Source organism: Tribolium castaneum, chromosome 2, assembly GCF_031307605.1.
Source record: "Tribolium castaneum strain GA2 chromosome 2, icTriCast1.1, whole genome shotgun sequence".
Lineage (NCBI taxonomy): Eukaryota > Metazoa > Arthropoda > Insecta > Coleoptera > Tenebrionidae > Tribolium > Tribolium castaneum.
Window position 1 is genome coordinate 18535015 of NC_087395.1, and position 24198 is coordinate 18559212.

Sequence of the window (24198 nt, forward strand, 5' to 3'; positions counted from 1 at the left end):
CTTACTCTATTTTAAACATCATTTTATTTAAAATAACAAATATGTAACTTAAACCAGTGTTTATTTGAAGATTTAATTCCACGTGTGCGTTTTCCGCGATTTTTTTAATTCTTTCAGATTTAAACTAATTCGAATTAAAATGCCATTTATTATTAACAAACGTCAAGTTAATCGCAAATTACAATTAAGTTGCAATTAACAAGTTCTGTAAGCCAGCCCTAAGTTTTCTATTGGTATTCTAATAGTTACTAAAAACGAATGAAAATATTTTTTTAATTCAACCAGAAAAAAAAATACGCAAAATTATTTAAAATTTTCTAGTTCTGCTACAAAATCTATTTTTTAATCATTGTAATACCTCCTTTCAAATTTAATGAAAATGTTTAGTTTTTGAATAGTAAACAATTAAAAAAAATTTTTCTTAAAGAAAATTATTCATTAGTAAAATAAAATTGACAAAAAACAATTTATTATTAATGTATTTTTTTACAAACTGTAATCTAAAATTAAATTAAGTAACATAACTTTTGTACGAAATACTTTCTTTATTTTAAACCTAAACCTGATTATATTATGTACAATATGTACAACAATGATATTTTAAATAATTTATGAAAATTATTAACTTACCAATTTTTAGTTGCAATTATTCAGAACAAATTGTTATTTTAAATAGTTCCGACTTATTTACGGTTATGTAGTAAAAAATTAAACTTTTTTTAGATTTGACATCGAAACAAATTAGATTTGACAGGTTTGTCAAACTATAACGCAAAATTATAGTTATCAAACGATGATGAATAAAGCTAAACATAAAAAACTGCTAACTTTTCATGGTTGTTAAATTTTTCATTAAAAAAAATTACATTTTCATTCAACTTGACGTTTGTCAGTACAAAATAAATGGCAACTTAATTGTAATTAGTTCAATTCTAAATTAAATTTTAATTCCGCTTTCTGTAAATTGGCCCCTAAAGAAAGTTCTTGAAAAATCTTGAAACTACATCTAGTTTGCAATTCGATAATTTCCGACCCTGCCTGCTTGAGGTTAGAAGGGTCGGCATCCATAGCAGAGACTGGTTTATTGAGACGTCATTTTCACTTTGCTCGACTGTACTTACTATAGCGGTTAAATACACTTCAAAAACTCATATCTTTTGTTTACAAAAAGCAAAACCACTTATTTATAAATAAATGGTAAAACTACAGTCAAACCACAATAATATACTGGGTGGTGCATTAATAAGTTTTGTTTTAAAAACCAAACATGAAAACAGATGAAGAATCAAGTGAAGGAAACAGGCCAATATAAAAACCAATGGTTTATTATCAATGTTATCAATATTTTCAATTCAAGACTAAATTGCAGTCAAAGTGCAAATTAAATTGATTAGTAAGTTGAATTTGTTATCTGATATTGGTTCTAATGCACATTTCAAATAACAAATTTGCGTTTCAATATTCGACTTTAAATTTGAAAATGATTTCAGTTTCCTATCGATTCCCGAAGTGTATCAATAAATTTAATATGAGGTTAAGTTGACCATTCTGTTGGTTGTTTGCAACAGGACATGGTTTACGTAACAGTGCTTATACGTTTCTATATAAATAAAATTCCCAATATCAGACCAACAGCAAGCCATTGAATCAAATTCAGTGTCGCCAACTCATAGGTACAGTCATCAGTGACCACCCGGTATATCGTATGCTTTCCAGGACTCTCTTGATAAACAAGGATTTATGGAAGAGTGAAAATTGATTCATTTCATTTACGAAAAGCTATCCTAAATATTTAATTGATTTTGAGCGAGTGCCAAATCTGAGGTCAGTGACATGAGCACATCAATACAGCATCAAAATAAAACCCCTTTTTTTCATCCGCATCCAAAAATAATGTATGCATTGAATTACCTACACCAATTAATAAATAATACCCAACCCATCACATTACCATTTTATCAGCGACCCTCCCTTCGTCTAGACGTCACGTGACATTGCCCATAAATTTCCCCCGGTCCAAAATCCAGCACTTTTCAATTTAAACCCCGACCTAGAAACTTATCATTCCGCAGTCGTATTTCTACGTGAAAATTTCATTGAATCGTGGCCAAGTTTAGAGAGCTTTTCGCTGCGCCACCAGGGCGCCTACTTCTTCTTATCCTCCTCAGACGATTAATTACCACAAGGTTATCAAACCGCAATTCCCGTCCAACTATCGCAACGATTTCCTCCCAACAAAAACAATGCAAAATGCATCACTTCTGCCCTTTTCCATGATTCACACGAGACATTTCTATTCAAATTTTAATGAGATATTTCCCGGTAAAATGTGTAATTGCATTACCAACGTTCTGAATGTTAAATTGTGAAAAAACAAGCGGCTGACCTTCGTGGGGACGCATAATTTTATTGTTATAAACAACCGTTTGGATTTCTTTCGAACTAATTAGGCGATGGGATGTGCAGACGAAACGTGAAGCGTCCTAGAACCGGAAATGCCGTCTTGAATATAAATCGACGCTTTTAAAACTCCTGATTCACTCAAATCTTCAGGAGAAAGAATGATTCATGACAATCTTACTCAAATTTAAGTACCATATAGTGTGTTAATTAAAGTGAGCGGATCGAAGTGACCACGTTACGTTCGTTGCCGTAGAAACCGTTCGTGACTCATCCGATGGGTCAATTAACAGGAAGGTGTAGCATTTTTGCACTTGAAAGTCAATCAAACGCGAAATAAATGGTCTTGCCACTCCCACAGCTAAATATGAATGAAATATGAGGCAGTTTTGACTACCAATGTCGAACACAAAAACGAAATTTCTCTTTGTTCGTTGTACTGTTTGTACCAAAAATGTGGGCTCGAATTTGACGTCAAACACCCTGTATGTAATTTATCTAGCGCCTACTACAGCAATGGTGGCAAGAACTTGAAAAATACAGTAAAGTCCAGTTATCAAGAACTTCCGGCTATAACGTGCTATTTTTCAAGCACCGAAAATCTTTCCATAAGCTCAATGTATTTTATAACGAACTTTTCACCGGATTTTAAGGAATATGTTGGGACTAATAATGACAAAGCAGCAAAATAAGTGTTAACTGATGAAAAGATTATTGAATTACTAACTAAAAAAAATTAATCAATAAACACGTGTCATTACAGTGCATATTTAATAGTTGTGCAAATATTTTTTTATAGTAGACTTCAAAGGGAGGCAATAATTATTTACCAAACGTGTTTGCAAAGCGCAATTTCCCACACGAGCACTTTGTTTACTGCACGAGCGCAGCGAGTGCTGCATGAAGTGCGAATTTGGAAAATTACTTTCCAAACAAGTTAGGTTCAATATTTTTTGTAACAAATCTCTCAAAAAAAATTAAAATTAATATTTTTATAGATTAGTGTTTTTTGCTAATGGGTTGATAACAGAACAAACAATCAAAAATTTGAGAACTGTCGCTTATCGTAAAAAATAACCGTTTCCATCTCAATTATTAAATGTCCCTAGCCATTGTTGTAAAGTAAAAAATAACACAGTGCGAGATATAGCTATCTAAACGCTGAGTACTAGAAATAAATTAACATGCTTTATCCGAATTTTTGCTACATTTACTAATTTTTGAGATATAGAGGGCGCTACTTTCAGCGTCTAAAAATTCATCAAAAAACGAAATATCAACTAGGTTTGCGTCTTTTGAGACATTTTTTGAGGAAATGATTTTTTTTTCTGTGGCTGTTTTCGCTAATTTTACCTCAATGTAATAGATTTTCAAGAATCAGAAGATATCAGATTGATTTAAAATTTTTGTTGGTCCCAAACTTATTTGACCACCAAAACTCTCTATATCTCAGAAACTATGAATATTGGGATAATGCAAGTTGAATTATTTTCACTTCTTTTGGGCTCTACTATCACTCTTTACAATATTTGCATTATAACTATCAAGCGTTCATTTAAAAAAAAACTCTAGAGTGCTTTGAAATTAAAAAACAATTGTTTTGTATGTCTATGATTAATTCGTGCACTTACTTGTCAAATTGAAAGATTTCATAACCTTACTTTTTGACAATTAAAAAATAACACATTTTCGTAAAAATATTTATTTATTAACTATAAAAACTGTTGGAAATGTCTTCCTTGTTGCTCAACACACATAACACAACGCCTTCGAACACTGTTTAACACATTAGTCAGTTCAAGTGGATTTTCGTTAATTTCATTAATTTTCTGTTGAATGCGTCGTCTTAATTCATCAATAGTTGGAATTGGTGTAACAAAAATTGAATTTTTAATGCGTGGCCAAAGATAAAAGTCGCAAGGCGTTAAATCACATGATCTTGGGGGATAATCATTTGCTGTATTCCTGCTAATTATTCTGTCATCAAAAAACGTTCTCAGAAAGTCTAAAGTTTCTGCTGTGCAATGCGCTGTTGCACCATCTTGTTGAAACAAACCTTCTCGTAATTCATCATCGTGAAGTTCTTCGATAAAAGGCGTAAGAATTTCTTCGCGATAACGAACTGCAGTTAATGTTCCTAAAAAGCACATCAAACTGTAGTTTTAACACTAGCATTACGAAAAAACACTCAACCTTGAAAGAAAATTGGACCGACAATTCTTCTTTTGCTGATAGCTGCCCAAACACCTATTTTTTCTGGATGAAGAGGTTCTTCCACAATTTCATGAGGATGTTCTGTTGCCCAAATTCTCATGTTTTGTGAATTCGTGTAGCCAGACAGGTGAAACCATGCTTCGTCCGTAAAGAAAGTTTTTTCCAAAAGTTCATTGTTATTTGCAATGTTATCCAAAAACCACTGACAATACTGTAATCTCCTAGGAAAATCCACAGGTTGTAACTCTTGCACAGATTGGACACGATATGGGTACACATGTAAATCTTTTCGTAAAAGTTTATGGCAAGTACCAACAGAAAGTTCAACTTGTTGAGACAGATGTCTAATCGAAGTTTTTGGGTCTTGCTCCAAAATTTCCTGTGTAGCATGAATAACTTCTTCTGTTCGCTCAGTTGGTCTTCCACTACCTTCTTTACGCGAGGTGGACGCAGTTCCACGAAACAAGTTCACATTTCGGTGAAGGGTGTTTTTAAATTCTTCATAGACGATAACAACCTCAGGAAAAGCTTCTCGAAACTCCTCCAGGCACGGTTGAATTGAATATTTCCAAACACCGTTCACTTTCTGTCCATTTCGGAAATAACTTTCCAACAAAAAGGCTTTTTGTTCACTGGTATACACCATGATTACAAATCAAGAAAACACGAAATTTAGTATTGAAAAATACTGTTTTCTTATGTTCGGTAAACAGAAGCAACAATCAGTCAATCACACAAAAACCAAGCTTGTTTTGGTGGAAACCGGCGGAAACGAAAAAAATGTCAGGTTATGAATTCTGGTTTAATAGGCAACCAACAATACAATGCCAAAATTGTGTACTAGCCATGGGCACTAGCTAAGAAATACGTAAAAAATTCAACGCATGCTGCGAGTTTTTTTATTAATGAACGCCTGATATAAGATTCACACAGTATACATACAGAATGGTCCAGCCCAGCTACTGCCCTCTGTAGCTCAGTTATTATTTAAGTTGGAGTTTAGATATTTTGTAGATATTATTTATACTCAATGACACATTTCAGGACAATATTTTTAATTATACAGAGTGTTCCAAAAAAATAAGGCGTCAACGTAATATTGTTTTTTAATAGTATGCTATTATTTTTTAATGACAAAACAAGTTTTTATCAAATAACTCGGAATGTGTTAAGATTTACGTTAGGCTTGTAATGAGGAAAAACGTTCACTTTCTATTTCCCCATCAATAATATAAAAATAAACAGGGGTTGCCATTTGAAATAAGCAAAATAAAAAGCTCTCAAGTTTAAAAAGTTTGGAAGTAAATTGTAAACCCCCTGTAGTAAGTCATACAATCAAACTTAATAAATAATTCTGTTACATCTTGTAAAACCGATTTTTTATTGGTTTTTATTTTTTGTTAAGGTAATCCCTGAACCGATTTGAAAAAAGTTTAGACATGTAAGAAGCTAAAAAGGTATCCCAATGATCACAAAAAAATAATAGCATCACATTAAAAAATATATTATGTTGAAGTCATAATTTTTGGACACTCTGTATAATCAAAAAATATTTCCTAAAATACGTCGTGGAGCATAAAATAACACCTACAAAATATCACAAATTCAACTTTACTAATAAACTGAGCTACAGAAGACGAGAGCTGAGCTGGGCCACCCTATATTACTGTTTCCCGAGAGATTCATGTTTTTTTACAATGGATACTTATTTATTTCGTCTTATTTCATATATAAAGTAAAAATAACTGCTAAAAAACACTTATAGCGAACTTCAGATATAACGGGCTGATTTTGATGCACTTTCGAGTTCGTTACAACCGGACTCCATTGTAGTTCGCAGTCCAGTTATAACGTTTGGAGGAAGCACCAAAATTTGGCCGTTTGTCTTTGTTTCTCGTCACCAAATGGTTGAAAAACAACAATAAAGGAAGCTACGAACTGTATCCGGTTTTTAAATGCGTCAGAGCCAGACAATTCACATGTTCTCAGGCCCGTCTTATTCTTTCTCTGTTTTTTCAAAAGCAGATGTTGATATTCGAAACTTGACAATCAAATAGGTATAACATACACAGTAGGAAACGCGGGGAGTGTTTGAGATAATAAATAAAAGGCGCTCCCTTTATTTAACAAACACAATGAACCATAATTTTCGTAACGAGGGTGCTGATGTCCAATAAGACACGTGCTACAGCTATAAACAAAGTTGGGGGAGGGCGAAAATGTTGCAGATGTGTCTATTTAGGTTGCTGCCACATGCTATGGCCGATTTTTTGTCGCGGGTTTATTTCGGGAGTACCAAAAATTGAGGAAAATTTCTAAGAATGTCGAATGTGTGTTTTGATAATTCAGATGATAACAGATTCCACTTTCCGGGTCTGTCAGAAGTGACTTTATCGCGCTTAAAAAATCACTTAATCGTCGCCGTATAAGAGCTTTCAGTTATCGAAGCTTTCAATCAACGTCAAGCCCAGCACTTAACACCATCATCCCCATTTCAAGGCCAGGGAATTTAAATAAAATGGACGAAAACATTAAATATGTGTCAATGTTTACACGCATATCGCGAACAATGACTCCATTATTGTCCTTTAAACCGACTGATTTATTTCAACAATGATAAATTCGGATCATCTTCCGTAAACGGTGCATTAATTAAGTGAAGTTAATTGAATTGGAGTCAATTGGAAAAAGGGGCGCCGCGGACCCCTCATTTGGCTTACTTCTTTCAGTGGATCCAGCTACATCCTGCTGCAAGGATAACAACAACAACAACACAAAGCAAACATAATAGTACACTAAATCCGCCATATTCTCACTGAACAACTGGTCACATACTGCACAAAAGACCGACTTCTTTCAAAAGAAGCACAACAACACGTCTTTATCGCTGCGCGAGCCGAGGCCGAATAACCACAGAATAACAGTTTTACAGAAACGCATCTGTCCTTGTTCCGATAGAGCGAAAGTGTCACTAGCACATCTATTGTGGCCAGCGCGTACTAAGTGTTATCGCGGGCGATTTGAATTGCCCGTAGTTATTTTGCTTTTAAAAGTTTGATTGCATTTTTCGTATTGTTTGTAAACATTCACAACAATAGTTGCTAATAACACTTTCTGATGTTAGACAACTATTGTTGCTGAATATTTACAAAGAATACGAAAAATAAAATATGAGAATAAATAAAGACAATAAACTTGTAATAAAAATTTATTATCACTAGTCCAATATACACGATACGATAACTATAAACTGATGGTTAATCCATAAAATTATTTATACACAATTACAAAACTCTAAACAATTCTATTAGCTGTTTCAAAACTATAAAAACGCCAAGGTCGCATTTTCTCTCAAAATTAGGTGTTATAAATTATTCGTGCACTGCAAAAGTATAATAGCTAATGTAATTTATACTTTCAATGTGAGATCTAATCATTAAGAACTATTTTACACTTTTATCAACCTTATTTAAAAAAATTTGGTAAAATGCAACATTGGCGTTTTCATAGTTTTGAAATAGCTAATATTACCACACTAACAATGTCAAAATTAAAGTAAAATAGGTCACAAACATTTGATTTTTGTGAAACAAGAATACACCAACTGAACCCTACTGACAATATTTGTTACGCAAAAGCTCAATTATTTTGTACAGGTTATATCGACATCAATATTATACTTTTTTCCACTAAGAAAAATAATGTAAGTTATTTATTCAGAGTTTGAGTGTAAAATGACCGCTTTATTTCACGAGTGGTTTATCATCCACGAGGTGAAATAAATGGATCGATTTCCACGAAAAGGAGTTGAATACAAAAAACTTTTTATTCTTTAAATTAGACCCAACGAAGTTTAAAATTGCTTTAAATCTATTAAAAATAGTCTGACGTTTCGTATTAAGAAATGCCAAACAGTTGTCAAAAATTCCTTACACAAGAGAAAAACCGAAAGTTTTTACACTGTCTCGGAGAATAAATAAAAATTAATACTAATATAACCAGATCATTTGAAATGAAACCGAATATTAAGTCAGAAAATGTGTATAAATCAAATAAATATATTTTTAAAAGTAAATTAAAGGCTATAGGCAAATGAAAATAGAAAAACAATGAATACAAGTGCGAGAAATAGTCAAAAGTATTAAAGACATTTATAACCCACATCGACTAGTGCCACAGAGAACCAAAAACAAAGAATGTGAAATCACTAAACCAAAATAATAATAATATTAAACAAATTTAAAAAATTAATAAACTAGAAATTCGTATGGGTGTGTTATTTCAACAGTAATTTGATCAAAGATTTTTTACCCCTCAAAACAAAGATAAATAGAAAGCCAATTGTAGAAATATAACCGCATAAGCATAAGGTTACTTCAAACTATCTTGCCCAGGCAGTGCTGCTTTGAGTGTGTGAAAATATGTATAATGTAAAATAATCAAGGGATGTAAAATTAATAAAAAGTATTTGTATAAAATATTCGAAAGATCAAAAATAAGCATTTGAAAAATAAACATGATTTTAACAATAAATGTTTTCAAATGTTATATCATAATAATTATTTATTTAACGAGTTTGAGTGTAAATCGGACGCTTTATTTCACAAGTAGATTTTTAAACCACAAGTGATATCAAGTGATTTATCATCCACAAGGTGGAATAAATGAACCGATTTACACAAAGAGGAGCTGAACACCACAACATTTTATTCTTCAAATAATATCCAACAATGTAAATTGTTGTAAAATTGTAAAATGTGAAGAAGCACGTTCCCACAAAATACATGTTACACACACATTTTGACGGATTGATTAAAAAAAAAAGAGAAAGCAGCTCGTAGAAAGGTTAAAAAAATAACATTAATAAAATTTTGTAAGAGCCTGATTTTATAGTATGGTAACTATTGGCCGGATTATTTTAAGATCAAAAATACAGTAAACGATAAGGCAAAATAATATGTATAAAAACTGAGTTTTCCAAATACTTAAAAAATCCGACCTCTAGTGTTGGTAACCTTAAAAGGATCAGTTTGAATTTATTTCAAATTAATCTTAAGATGGAAACTATCCACGCTAAAAAGCGTCGAATTTCAACCACTTTCCTCTAATGATTTACAGCCATTTTAAGTAACATTTTTAAATCATATTTACAGGATACATTTTTCTACCTAGGCTGTAAAGGAGAAAGACTTTTAAAATGCAATCAGTACTTTATTTAATTCAGAAAAAAATCCTGAAATTGAAGAAAAAATTGGTGCTCTTTGAATATTATTACGCATTGAGTGCGAAATGTAACAGTGAGTGTTAAAGACAAAATAAAATACTGTTGGCCCTGTAGTGGACCCTTAAGAATAAGATTTCATTTGAAAATAAATACAAACTGATCCTTTACACTGGTTCCTAAGAGTACTCTGCACTTGTTATACACGCGTTTATACATTTTATGTACTTCAAGAACGCCTATGGCGACTCCTGTAACGCGAATATAACATATGCATTTCTCTTTGCAAAGGATCTTGATTATCGACCTCAAAGTCATTCACTTTTCCAGAAACAATCAAACTCAACTTTTTGAGATATGTAAAAATATAAAATTTTACAAATTTCTCAAAAAGCTGAGTTTTAATTGCTTCAGAATGTGGACAATTGTCGAAATCAAAATCCAAAGACTGTCTTAGGTGGCTGACTATCCTTGCCAGAATTTGATTGTGAAAAAGCACTGTCGGTACGAGTACCTTTAGCTGACTATAAATGTGAAGTAACACCAGAATTACATTCACATTTATATATTTCAGCCTTCTGTGCTCTTCACTATCATATTCCAGCATTTCCACCAGCCGATGATGACGGGGATCTGGATCGCCAGTATGCTGTAAATTACGTTGACAGATGTCACATTCATATTCCCCCAAAGAGAGTTTATGAACAAGAAATCCGCCAATATAACCCACAGCATATGCGTCAAGATCATCACTATCATCATCTACTGGTGGTGGTGGATGCCACTGATCCCTACTACCGTCGCGATCAACTGGCTCTGGAGGCTCAGAAAGAAAATCTCTAATTGTGACCTGCAGGATATCATCGTCTCCTTCACAATTAGAACCACGAGAATGATACGCCGAAAAATTTCTAATTAGCAAGGACTTATAAAAGGGAACGAATGCCTTGCAAGTTGGATTCGTGTAACGAACTCCATATTGTCTTATTTGGCCAAAAAAGTTCTCCAGCGGATCTTGATTAAACGCTCTCGCAGGAAATTGCGTGAAACCAAGCTTTTGCAAAGAATTTTTGATCAAACAAAACCCTTCAAGAGTTCGCTGCCATCCCATCAAACACTTTGGACGAGGGCGATCCTCAGCGTTCTTTGGGAGGAATGCCATATTGCTAAACAATCGTTTCCCTTCTACCCACGTCCTGTAATGAGAACTATTTTGGGTTACCCTTCTTCGCAGTTTTTTCTTTTCAGACTGTCCTCCAAAGCCACCGTTGACACTGTCGAAGATCTGGTCTATCTCCAACAAAAGTTTTGCGGTGTAGTAAGCATCCGGTGGTAACCTCCCGGTTTCTGGTCTGGCAAACTCATTTATCACTGCAGCTACTCGCTGGCTCAACACCTGTGCCGCTAATTTTACTTTCATTTTCCGAATTTTGAATTTGTCCACATGTTGAGCCGAAATTTTTGGCAACAGGCGGAAAACCCTGTTCTTTTCCCGATCAATTTTAACCACCCTCTGAATATATGCCCACTTAGCAACCCCCCGCTTTTGTTGCCCCCTTACAACATAGGTAAACTGACAATCACGCTCTAAGAGACCATTCCGGAATGCCTTCAAAAGATGAGGAGGGTCAAACAATGGAATCACTTCCTGATATTGATTATCAGGAAGCGGAACCCTGATCACATTGTCCTGAACCACATCATCTTCTGAAGCTCGCACTCTTTTAGAATGATCTAATAGAGCGTTGATTGCCTTGATGTTGTTGCTACCCATGTCGCAAACGGAGGCAACGATATTTAACCCCACCGCGGTAGCTGCAGCAACAATTTGTTTGTAGAAACTAACAATATTGCTGGCTTTCATCGCGGATTTACAGAAGGCAAAAGCTACAGGTTGCTTCCACCGTCTGTAAACACCACGAATCATAAAGACAGCAACATGGTCAGCAACCTCTCCAGTCCGTGTCGTACCGTCATCCTCAAATCCTATGACTCTGTCCTCATGCGGCAAATAGTCCAAATGAGGCTGTATTTGTATCTCATCAAAAATGAGGACACAAATACGATCTTTCTCATTTGGGCCTACTCGCCGACTGAGAACTTCAATCATATGATTTGAAATGCCCGGTCGAATAGAAACTTTACCGAGAGTTGCCTTCAGTGTGCGTTCTGACGGTAGTATAAACATCTTAGAAAGAAGTCTATACGTTCGAGGACTGCTTTTGTGAATAGCAATGGCGTCAGCCTTGTCCTCAAACGTAAAACTTCTTGCCTTAGATTTACACTTATAATTTCTCAATTGACTTTCTAAAAATCGTTGCTGAACAGGAGTAAGTTCCTCAATCAAATGCCGCACTGCTTCATCTTTTGCTATATCTCTCGCCGCCTTTAATTGGTTTCGAACATTTTCCAACTTTCTCACGCGGTTTCTTAATGATCTGGCCAAACTGTACAGCTTCATTTCGTCTTCGCTAAAAGCGACTTTTTTTTTCTTAATTCCCAGTTGGGATAAAATTGCTACAAGAATACATTTTATTAAACGATTACGAGTCACTTAAATCTTAAACTTACGTTTATGCTTCCTTTCTGTAGGAAGGAGATGTTCTGTAACGAATACAAAAACAATATAATAACTAATAGCATATAATAGCATATTATTGTTACTTACCTCTTTGAGTTTTTATAGGCCTAGCCTCCTCGGTCTCAGTGCTTTCAATGTCGTACGCTAAAACATTTATAATTAGTTTATTTCCTGTACTATACTAGCAAATATAATCCAATTATGATTATAAATACATATACAAACTGATCCAGAATTACTGAGTTTGTTGGCAATACTGAATTCAAATTTTAAAAGATATTAATTGAGTACTCCTCCAGCTAACAACAATTTAACAATCTTGTGGGGTTGTACGTCAAATAAATGTCTAAAATAACCAAATCTGTTTGCAGTGTTTCAAATTATAAACAAAAATACTTTCAAATTTGTTGCTAACAGTCTCAGTATTTCAGGATCAGTCTGTATTAAACAAGAGCATAAATGAGTTCACCAATGTATGATAAAATTAAAAATGTACAAATTATATCAAACATGCAAAATAGCGCTTTAGCAATATGAAACTTACTCAAAAAGTGAGACGGTCCAGCTTCAACTACAGGGCCGGACTGGCGACTCATTCCTGAAGGCCCTGGTTGCGGTTCATCTGTTGAAAGTGGTTATTTAGTTTTTTAAATTACTTTTACAAAAAATTTACATGATTATTCAGTATTCTAACCAAGATACATTCTAACTAATATAGCTATTAACTATTCATGCTGCTTTTTTATTTAACTATAATTACAACATTGTAAAAGATTACTTACATTGTCGAAACGCTGGACCAAAACGCAGTAGTAATAATTGTTTCTGCTAAACAAGTAATAATAAGTATACACAATTACTACTTAGCATGCACTAAGTTTCCTGAAAAAACAAATCCAGAAGTGGCAGAAATTTTAGACTTCACTGTTGACGAGATTTTAAAATCACTTACGATGAAACAAACCACTGAAGTAGAAACCTGAACAAACTGAAAATACATAACTACATAAATTAAAGTGCTAAATATGCCCATTCTTCCCTATGTTCAATTTGAAAAAGGACACACCAATGCATTGAGAGTTTTGCTATGCAACTAACATGCAACTAATTAGACCACACACTGCCAAAAATGTTCAAATTGTTAATTAAATTCTGCAAGATTATTCAAGTAGAAAAAAAAATGTTAAATGCGTTAATCGTTAGGTAACGGTATTAAGAAAAGAATGATTAATTACTACACTAAATATTCGAAATGACTTGAAATGTTCGTTGTATGGCTTTAATTGAAGAAATGTTATGAACTAGGTGTATTGCTCACCCCAACTATGTAATGTGTTGTATATCAAATTTCTTAATTTTCCTTTTTTAAGCAATATAAATTACATTTATACCCGATTTTGACACTGACAATTGTTTATTTAAAAAAACCTATAATACCTTTGATTGACTACATTAACTAAACTGCAGACCAACATCTATTTCCATTAGCAGACATGCAGTGATTTTGATGCACTACATTTTATTCTACTTTTTAGATAAATATTCCCATTTACTAGAAGAAAATAAAACAGAATAGAATAGGAAGTAATAGAATACCTGTTTCCGGTAAAAGACCAACACCTTCAACCAGAAAGCCTAGCCCAACACCCCCCACCCCAGGCCCTACCACTTTAGATCCCGATGCCATCTCCAAACTTTCCATGGAAATTTTGGCACCTGTAATCCAAAAAACGTTAAAACATGTGCGTTTTGCATTAAACAATCTTACGTTTTACTGGAATGTCTCCTTTTGATGGAGTTACTCTTTTCCTAGGAGACACCCCAGCCTGCTCCAATAAACACGATGCCTCTTTTTCCGGAGTAAGAAAGTCTGGGATGACCGACACCTTTGAGGGAGTGGTAGGCTCTGTGTCCAAAGGTGATGTTCGCTTACCACCTTCCCCATCTAAAACGAAACTTTATGAGTAAAATCATACTACAAAAGTAATAATCTCACTTGTTGACAAGTCAACAGATGGTACCGCATTTGGTTTAAGTTTGGTGGTGCCCTCATAAAAATCATGTGCACTAAAATGCTTGTGACACACATAGCTGAAACAGATTTAATGCAATTGAATGTAAAACATTTCCTTAGCTACGATGGCTACGATGTTATTTGTTATAAACATGTAAACGTACACCTTTAATACAGACTGATCCCGAAATTCTATCTGTTGTCAATACTGAATTTAAATTTTAAAGGATACGAATGAACTACGCTTCCAGTTGAGAATAATTCAACAATCTTGTGGGGTTGTACGTCAAATAATCGTCAAGATTTAATTTTTCTCGATCAGTCTGTATTATGTGATTGTTAATAAAAAGCTAATTTACAAAACAATTAGTTGATATCAAATTTCAAATCGGTATTATGTAAACTGACGTTTGGCAATGCAGAATTAATGTATTAATTAAATTATTATTTTTATTATTATTATAGGTATTAAAAGTTTGCCGCTTCTTACCACGATAAACGAACAATGATAGTATATGCAAAATTTGGTTTTATTAGTTGCCTGAGTGGATAAAAATTGGTACTTTTCACAAATTTCATAGAATTAGAATAATTAAATGCGGCAAATTGAAATTCCAGAACCACCTGAGATCCTACACTCTCTTATAAACAGTCCGTATATTTACCATTTTCTGGAAAGATGGTAATATGAGTGGTCCACCAAGCTAGGGTTGTTCACAGCAACCTTCCACTTCCGGCACCTGTCTAATCCTTTTTTAGGATTTGGGAAGCGGAACATAGGCCTCTGCCTGTTCTCGCACCCAGGGACAACACAACAATTACGGTTCGTCATGATTTCCTAATATCAACCAATTATTTAGAATACGGCGTGAAAATTGAAATAAGTCCTTACCTCTTAGCTGTCCTAATGATAATCCTAACTATAATTATCCTAAATACTAAAACTAGTTGAAAATCCTGTAAACAAAAACATAAGTATTTTTCTACATTTTGCTCACAATTTAGATGTACCTAACACTATAATTTATATTCCCTCAATAAAAAAGTTCAAAAATAAAATACACACACAAAAAAAAACACAAAACAGTACTAATATCACATAAAACAAAGCCGAAGGCGAACACCAAACAAACGAAGCACAAAATGGCGATTTGCACAATGGCAATATTTACTTTTTAAATTGCGTCATCCACTGTTAATTTCTGCCGATAATATAGGTAGCTTCGCTAAAATTGACTACACGTGTGTGCGACATCTGCGATGGCCAGCCGAACTACAGTCGATTTTGAATTTGGCGCCTATACTTGGCTTGGTGCATTTAGGTTTCACCACCCTGCGAATAACTGAAACTAGAGGACGAGCAACCGTTCACAATGATGGCAAAACCGGACTTTCAGCATTTAAGCGACATCTGTAGCTGCGACCGGAAACTACAACTTACGACTAGCAGGAGTCTAGACGAATTGCAGGAGCGCCCCGGAATCAAGGAATCCAGCCGTAAATTTTTCCGGGGAATCCGAATACGCGAACCGTTTAGACATAGGACCGACAGTTTCGAGTGTAGAACTTTAAAAAAAAATTAATTGAGTCTCGAAACGAAACTGTTGAATTCGATGGATTCCAAGATTTCCGGGTTACGAAGTTCGAAAGACCACTAAAAACCGGAAAAAATGTATAAAATCTTATACAAGGTGATTAAAAAATGTCGGACAAACTCTGATAAAAGACGTTTACAGAAATTAAGTCAGATTTACGTTCCTTCAAACATCATTATTATTTAAGCGGAACATAAAAAAATCTGGCCTGCTCTATGTATGGTGGAATACGTGAACGGAAAGGCCAAAATGATTCAGAAAACGGAAAAAAAAAATTGCGTCAGGTGAACATAGCTCGAAATTCATAAATAGGGACTGAGTTTTTAGGAAGTTGAAAACTTTAGTTTGGTGTCAAAGAAAGGTTGTAAAAAGTAAGAATTAGGTTTATAATCTGGTAATTTAGTATTAATTTCTACAACAGAAAAAAATTAAAAAAATATTTTTTATTATAAACATTACAAAAACAAACACAACGAACTACGTTTAGTAAAAAACTTAAAATTTTCTATTGGCCAAAAAGAAGCTTTAAAGAAGTTAATTAATCGTTGAATCGATATATTGTTCTAAATTTACATTTGTAAAATCAGTTCGTTTTCCTGTAAATAGAAAATAAACTCACTGTATGAAAATACAGGCAGCTCTGCATGACCGATATATTTTATTCAATAATATTTTTATTTGCAATAAAATTTTATATTCAGAATTTTTTTGTATAGTTAGTCATTCGCTTTATTCACGAGTTCAAAAACTTCAACAAGTAACAGGCCTACTGTTTCTAATTTTGTTAATCTAACAAAATAAATAAATTAAGTAAATAATCTTTTTACTAAAACTTCATAGTGAAAAAGTCAATTATTTTTCAAAGAGCTTTGACTAAAACAATGCAGTGTTTTTGCAACGGCTTGTGAATTTTCAGAATTAAAAAACATTTATTTATACAACTAACTAAAGTATTTTCAAAGATTTAAAGTTTAAAGACTGACAAAGTAACTTTAGCGCTGAGAAACTAAAAAGCTGAAACACAAAAAAAAACTAAAAAATAGTAAAATTAAAATTTTGAAGAAGTAGTAAGTGACTAAAAAACTAAGACAATATTTATTTAATGAGTTTCAGGGTAAATCGGACGCTTTATTTCACGAGTGTATTTTTAAACCACCAATGCTAACAAGTGATTTATTAATTTATCATCCACGAGTTAAAATAAATGAAGGGATTTACACAAAAACGAATTGCATATAACATTTTATATGTTTCGAATTAGACTCAACAAAACTTAAAATTACTTTAAATCTATTAAAAATAATCTGATGATTCGTATCGAAAAATATAAAACCCTTGGCCAAACAGTTGTCAAAACTTCCATACACAGAAAAAATAACAAAAATGTTGATAGTAATGTCGAAGAATAAAAGTAATATTTATGACCTAATTTACTAATGACCGGTTTATAGAAAGCTCCGTTAAAATTTAATTCGTTGTTAAAAGTTAACAACGCAAATGTATTAATCAAATTGCCTTCAGTTTGGTCACGTGATCAGTTAATCACGCATTTAATTGCGAATTAAACCGGCTATAAACCGGTCCTATAACTTCTTTTAGCTTAACAAGATCTTTTGAAAAACAATTTTTTTATTTCAAATGCTTGTTTAACGCTAAAAAATTTAGCTATACGGTATAGCATAGGTATACTTAGTCGCTTATAAAAACAAAAGTAACAAGATTTTCGGTCCAATTCACTTTTTGATTTATTTTTATAAAAATTTTGCAAAATATTTGCGTTTTTAGATGAAAAAGCTTTCCAAATTATAACTCTCAAATTTTTTATTCAGTTTAGTAATTTATCAAACTTGTACGAAAACTGGGCTCTTAGCTCAAAAATGTGAATACATGCCAGAAAAAGCACACATAACACTATTTTTAACACAATTTTTGAAATTTCGACGAAAAATTCTGCTAAACAGGAGCCGGTTTACAAAAAGTGAAATTAAAAAATTAAAAGATTAAACCGAGGATTAAACTAATTCGAATTAAATCGGCATTTGAAATGCATTGGCGAATGTAACGGTATTCTCGAATTAAAATTTAATTGCGGTTAAAATGTTGTGTAAACCGGCTCTTAGGACCGGTTTATAAAAGCGTCATTAATGTAATTCGCAATTAAAGCGTGATTAACTAACTAATCACGTGACCAAATTGAAGCAATTTGATTGGTCCATTCGCGTTGTTAACTTTTAACAACTAATTAAATTTTAACAAAGCTTTCTTTAAACCGGCCCTTAGTATACAACAGCTTTTCTATATGCAACATGTTGCAAAATTCGGCGTAAATTTATGTTACTGATTTTTGGCTGAACAACGTAAGTAATTACTCGCGAAAATAATAAATGTGAATCGGGATAAGTAATTACTAATTGATAACGGTTTGATAACTAAAGAAAAGCTTTTTTAAATTCTAACACTATTCCTTTCATTACTATTCTTTTGCGGACTATTTTGAATCCAAAATTGTCCGTAAAGTAGCACCTATTAGTCTCAAAAGCGACTGAAATAGTCCATAAAGTGTGCAAGTGTGTACATTCCTAAAGTCAGTTGGATAATATATCAAGGTTTTACAAGAAATAAAATTAAAACCAAAATTACAATAAAAACAATCCCGGAACTGATCAACACTGTCAACAGTGATTGTATAAATTATATTTTCAGATACAAACACCTTCAGCATTTTCGAAGAAAAATACTAGTTCGAAAACTAATTAATAAACTTTAACTTTTTATTAAAAAAAAATTTAGTTTTAAAACATAGTACTGTTAAGTGAAGGGGGCGCTGCTGTTGAAATTGGCGGGAAATGATGACGCGTGAGGCGCGTACGGGCAACGCCTAGTTAGTTGGAAGGACACTGTGGAAGTGTCAATGTCGTTGTTGAATCTAATTTGCTAATAAATTAGTTTTTGGGTGAATTCCGAGTTTCATTTACAGAGCAGCGGTAGGATATTGCTCAAATAATCGTTTCCGATAGAGAGTGGTGAATTGTGGTGATTTTGTGAGGAATTTGTGGGTCGCCAAGGCAAGGGCCAAAAATTGAAGTTTTGGGAATCTGTACCGTTTCATTCGTAACAAAATTGTGTTTTACGATTTGAAATTGAACAAATCAATCGGGTGCTAGCCGAATTTATCTGGTTTTTCTGATTTCTGACGAGTTCTAGGAGTTACGCAACCACACGCTGTCAATTTTCGTTTGGGTGTGGCTCAAAAGGCGCGAAAAGTTTTCTGGTGAGATTTTCGCAATCGGGCGTCACAGGTACCTAGGAAATGTGGACTCGGACGACTCGGACTCAAGTGACGATGAGCCACGGCCGAAAAGGTCCGCGCCTGGGGTCTCCACTACAGTAAATTCACCCCCAGTTTCGGCCGAGTCCGCTAGAATCGCGAGACTTGAGCAACTTGTGGAAAACTTGAATCGACGTTTGCTAAACCGCAATTTTGAGCACACATCAGGACAAGTTGGCATTAAAAGTGACCTGATTCCTGAATTCGCTCCAGGAAACCCCAATTTTAGTACCACTAAGTGGTTGCATAAAATTGACCAGTTGGCTCTCGTGAACGGTTGGGACGAACGTACAACGATTTACGGCATGATAAGTCGACTCAAGGGGTTGGCCAAGGAGTGGTACGACAATCTCGATCCCTCAGCATACGACCGGAGCTGGGATGAATGGAAACGTTTGTTACAAGCCACCTTCCCCGATCACCACGATTATGCTTCCACACTTCGTAAGCTAGTGAATAGGGTGAAGGAAGATGGGGAAACCTGGGCACAATATTATTTTGGGAAATTAAATCTGTTGCAGGCTTGTGACATAACAGGAACGAATGCAGTCTCCTGTCTTATTGATGGAATCACTGACGTGACTCTCAGAAATGGGGCTAGAGCAGGGCGTTACGTTACACCCGAAAGCTTGTACGCTGAGTATTTGTCGACTCTGAGATCCGAAGGTGACAAGCGGGATACGCTCGCAAAGCAGGCGCCTCGGGAAAGGAGGAGGTTCCTTCCAAGTCGAGTCGAAACACAAAAACTGTATTCGTCAGTTCGGTGTTACAATTGTCGTAATCGAGGACATGTTGCGACAAAGTGCCCGAAACCAAGAATTGAGTGCAAGAAATGTGGTCGCATTGGACATGTGGATGCTGAGTGCCGACGTGGTAACGTAGTAAAAGAAAACATGTCTAAGCAGGCACTAACGACAAGTGTAGCTGACGCAAGTAATAATAAGAATTATTACATAGACATTAAGGTCAATGGTAAGCCGACGCGAGCTTACATTGACTCAGGAGCTGAACCGGTCCTTGTCAAGCAAAGTGTTGCTAGAGAATTGGGACTGATGTGGCAGCCAAGTTTACATTTGATTCGTGGTTATGGCCAGGGAATCACCAAAGTGCATGGGGAAGTCGAAGTAGAGCTAGAAGTGGATCTTGTCAAGGCAAACGTAAAAGCTTTGATCGTCGAAGACAGTGCACAACGTGTGCCTGTCATAGTGGGACAGACCTTCCTGAATGCGGGTGCTAATACGATTATAGCAAATGAGGAAGCTGTGAGAGTAGTTGACGGAAACAACGAATCGATCCAAGCATTTCTAGGCCAACTTCCGACGCGAAAAGTTGCACTTTGGGCGGAAGAGGAAACAGTGATCCCTCCTCAATCCATTGGTTGCATACGAATCAAGGCAAAAGACGATGGGTGGAAAGGAGCTTATTACGTTGAATGGTGTCAACGTCCGAGACCAGGGTTCGAACACGTTGTTCATCGGTGTGTCGTGTCACATGTGATGGAGGCCTAGTGACCGTTCGCAATCTATCGCACCAAGATCTGGTCTATCGAAAGGCGCAAATCGTTGCGAGAGCTGAGCCTTGCGAGCAGGAAAGGACAGCTACGACGGTGAGTGTGTTTTCTGTGGGGAAGGTTGAGGTAAAGAGTTTTCAACGGTGGGAACTTCTTACACAAGTCAATAAGAATCTAGACCCGGCTCAGTTCGAGCAATTGTTACAACTCGTTAACGAATTTCGAGATTGTTTTGCACGAAATGTAGCGGAAATAGGTGCCACAACTGCGGCAGAAATGAAGCTAACTTTGACTGATGATAAACCTGTAATTTATCGTCCTTATCGGTTATCGCATCACGAAAGAAGAATTGTTCGAGATATAGTAAATGACTTGTTAGGTAGCGGAGTCATACGAGAATCAGACTCGCCATATTCGAGTCCCATACTGTTGGTGCGGAAGAAAGATGGGCAACACCGTATGTGTGTTGATTATCGGCAATTAAATTCGAAAACAATCAAAGATCGCTTTCCGTTACCACGAGTAGACGAACATTTGGATAAACTAAACGGTGCAAAGTTTTTCACCACACTAGATCTCGCGAGTGGGTACTATCAGATCCCAATGGCCACCGAATCGATTCCAAAGACAGCATTTGTTACGCCTGATGGGCATTACGAGTTTGTCCGCATGCCTTTTGGTCTAGCCAACGCTCCGGCCGTGTTTCAGCGAGCTATGAATAAGGTGTTGGGTCCATTACAGTTTCAGACCGCTTTTTGTTACATAGATGATCTTCTGATACCTTCCAAAGACTTTGAAACAGGTCTTAACAATTTACAAACGGTGTTTCAATTGCTTCGACAGTTCGGATTGACTCTAAAGCTGAGTAAATATTGCTTCTTTGGAAGTCAAATAGAGTATTTAGGGCATGAGATCAGTGCGGAAGGCATTAAGCCAGGCGAGACAAAAATCAAAGCGGTGACAGCTTTTCCCAAACCAACAGACGTACACAAACTTAGGCAATTCTTAGGTTTGTGTGGGTACTTTCGAAAGTACGTGAAAGATTACGCAACAATAGCAAACAGTTTGACAAGTCTCCTAAAGAATGGCAGTGCATTTGTTTTGGAAGAAGTACAAGAACGGGCTTTTCAGACTTTAAAAGACATCTTGACGAGCAGACCAGTTCTTGCAATTTACGACGCGGAAGCTGAAACGGAGTTACACACTGACGCTTCTAAAGTTGGAATTGGTGGCATTCTGTTGCAACGACAAGGTGATGGATCTTTGCGTCCAGTTATGTTTTTCAGCCGACAGACGACCAAAGAGGAACAAAGGTACCACTCGTACGAGCTAGAAACGCTAGCGGTGGTCTGTTCTCTCAAACATTATCGAGTATACTTGTTGGGGCTTCAATTCAAGGTGATCACAGACTGTAATGCTTTACGAACAACCCTTACCAAGAGAGATTTGATTCCACGAATTGGGAGATGGTGGTTGTTGACTTCTGAGTTCGACTTTACTGTAGAATACAGACCTGGCAGTAAAATGAGTCACGTTGACGCTTTGAGTAGAAATCCGGTATTAGATCCTTCGGAGCCTTCAGTGGAAGTCTTGCATATTAATGTTAACGATGATGATTGGATTTTAGCTGTTCAAATGAAGGATGCGAGATGCGCATTGTTGAAGGAAATATTGGAAAAATCACCGACGAACGCTGAAGAGCGTGCCATTCACAAAGAGTATAAACTAAAAGATGGTCGAGTATTCAAACAGACTGAGTCAGGATTAAAATGGGTCGTACCAAAAGCGGTAAGACGCCAGATTTTATTAGCACACCACGATGGAATTGGCCATTTATCGAATGAGAAAACTTTGGCATCTGTGTCGAAATCTTATTGGTTTCCTTCAATGCGGAGGTATGTTCATAAATATATTTCTAGCTGCTTGGAGTGTCTCTACAATAAGGAAGCCGGAGGAAAACAGCCAGGATTTTTGAATCCCATACCTAAGAATTCGCAACCATTTGACACATTGCACATGGATCATTTGGGACCATTTGTAAAGAGCAAATCACATAATTCTTATCTTTTAGCTATTATCGATGCATTTACTAAATTTGTCTTTCTCAGGGCCGTGCCTAATACTAAGGTGGGCCCTGTTTTATCATTTTTAGCTTCTCTTACAGGAATGTTTGGTGTACCTAAACGTATAATAGCCGATCGTGGGGCTTGTTTTTCTAGCAAAAAGTTTAAGACACATTGTACCGATTTAAACGTTAAATTAGTACTAACCGCGACTGCCACACCACGGGCTAATGGCCAGGTGGAGCGATTAAATCGTACGATTTTATCACAGCTTGCTGCTAGCTCGAGAGAAGAAGAGAAATGGGATGACTTTGTGAGTAGAATTAGTTGGGCTATTAATTCTACGCCGAATTCGACTACGGGCAAAAGTCCATACGAATTGTTGTTGGGGTATACACCTCGACATGCTAATGACTCAATCCTCACCAACGTGGTGACAGAGGGTGTTCATGATGGTGATTTGCCACGGACACGAGCAGACGTTGCTCAGCGTGTCGAAAAGGAACAGCAGAAGCAAAAAGAGCGTTATGACAAGCGACGCTGTGCCCCAAAGAGATTTAATGCAGGTGATCTCGTGTTGGTACGCACCACGCGAGCTTCAAACGAGGGCAAAAGTCGGAAGCTGTTACCTAAATATTCGGGACCGTACCGAATTCAGAAAGTGCTCGACTACGATAGGTATGTCGTGACGGACATGCCGGGGGCGACGCGTTCCCAAAAACGATATGAGGGTGTTCACTCAGTGGACAAATTGAGACATTACGTTGTCGCCACGACGAGTGGAGACGAAACAATAGGCGATGTCAGTGACGAATGACTGAGTTCGCTGTGAAGCTGAGTGAAGTTCAACGTGAACTCACGATTTTGGGCCCAAATGTTGTTTTTAAGCGCTTTACGTTGAAACTCATGAGTTAATGATTTGTTGTTGTTGTTATTGTTCTTGTTCTTGTTATTGTTCTTCTACTTATTCTTGAGGTTACTGATCTTGTTGGTGTTGGTGTTCTTATTGTTGTTGTTGTTGGTGTTCTTATTGTTGTTGTTCTTAATTAATTCTCAACGTGAGAAACACGATTATGATTATTTTCAGATTCATTCTCAACGTGAGAAACACGATTATGATTATTTTCAGATTCATTCTCAACGTGAGAAAAACGATTATGATTATTTTCAGGTTGTTTATAAATAGTTCTTAAGTGGGACTCGGGCTGTAGATGTATACTACGGCTCGGATACATGGTATTGGTTAATTACTTGTTTTAGAAACACCGGTGG

At 35.6% G+C, this 24198-nt stretch overlaps 2 protein-coding genes across 2 annotated transcripts in view; both read right to left on the reverse strand.

The window, feature by feature from the left end:
* The window catches only part of Meltrin (meltrin), a 29863-nt gene extending 22339 nt beyond the window's left edge, over window positions 1–7524 (reverse strand). Inside the window, exon 1 of the mRNA XM_008201673.3 lies at window positions 7335–7524. Within this exon, the coding sequence (XP_008199895.2) occupies window positions 7335–7422 (88 nt within the window). The 5' untranslated portion in view covers window positions 7423–7524. The remainder of the gene's footprint in view (window positions 1–7334) is intronic.
* On the reverse strand, window positions 4087–7313 carry LOC107398688 (uncharacterized). The gene is made up of 2 exons (XM_015983757.2): window positions 4594–7313; window positions 4087–4537 (listed from the first exon to the last, which is right to left on the reverse strand). Exons 1-2 carry the CDS (start codon window positions 5258–5260, stop codon window positions 4113–4115), a joined length of 1092 nt encoding a protein of 363 aa, XP_015839243.2. The 5' UTR covers window positions 5261–7313; the 3' UTR covers window positions 4087–4112.
* Window positions 7525–24198: the final 16674 nt, after the last annotated feature.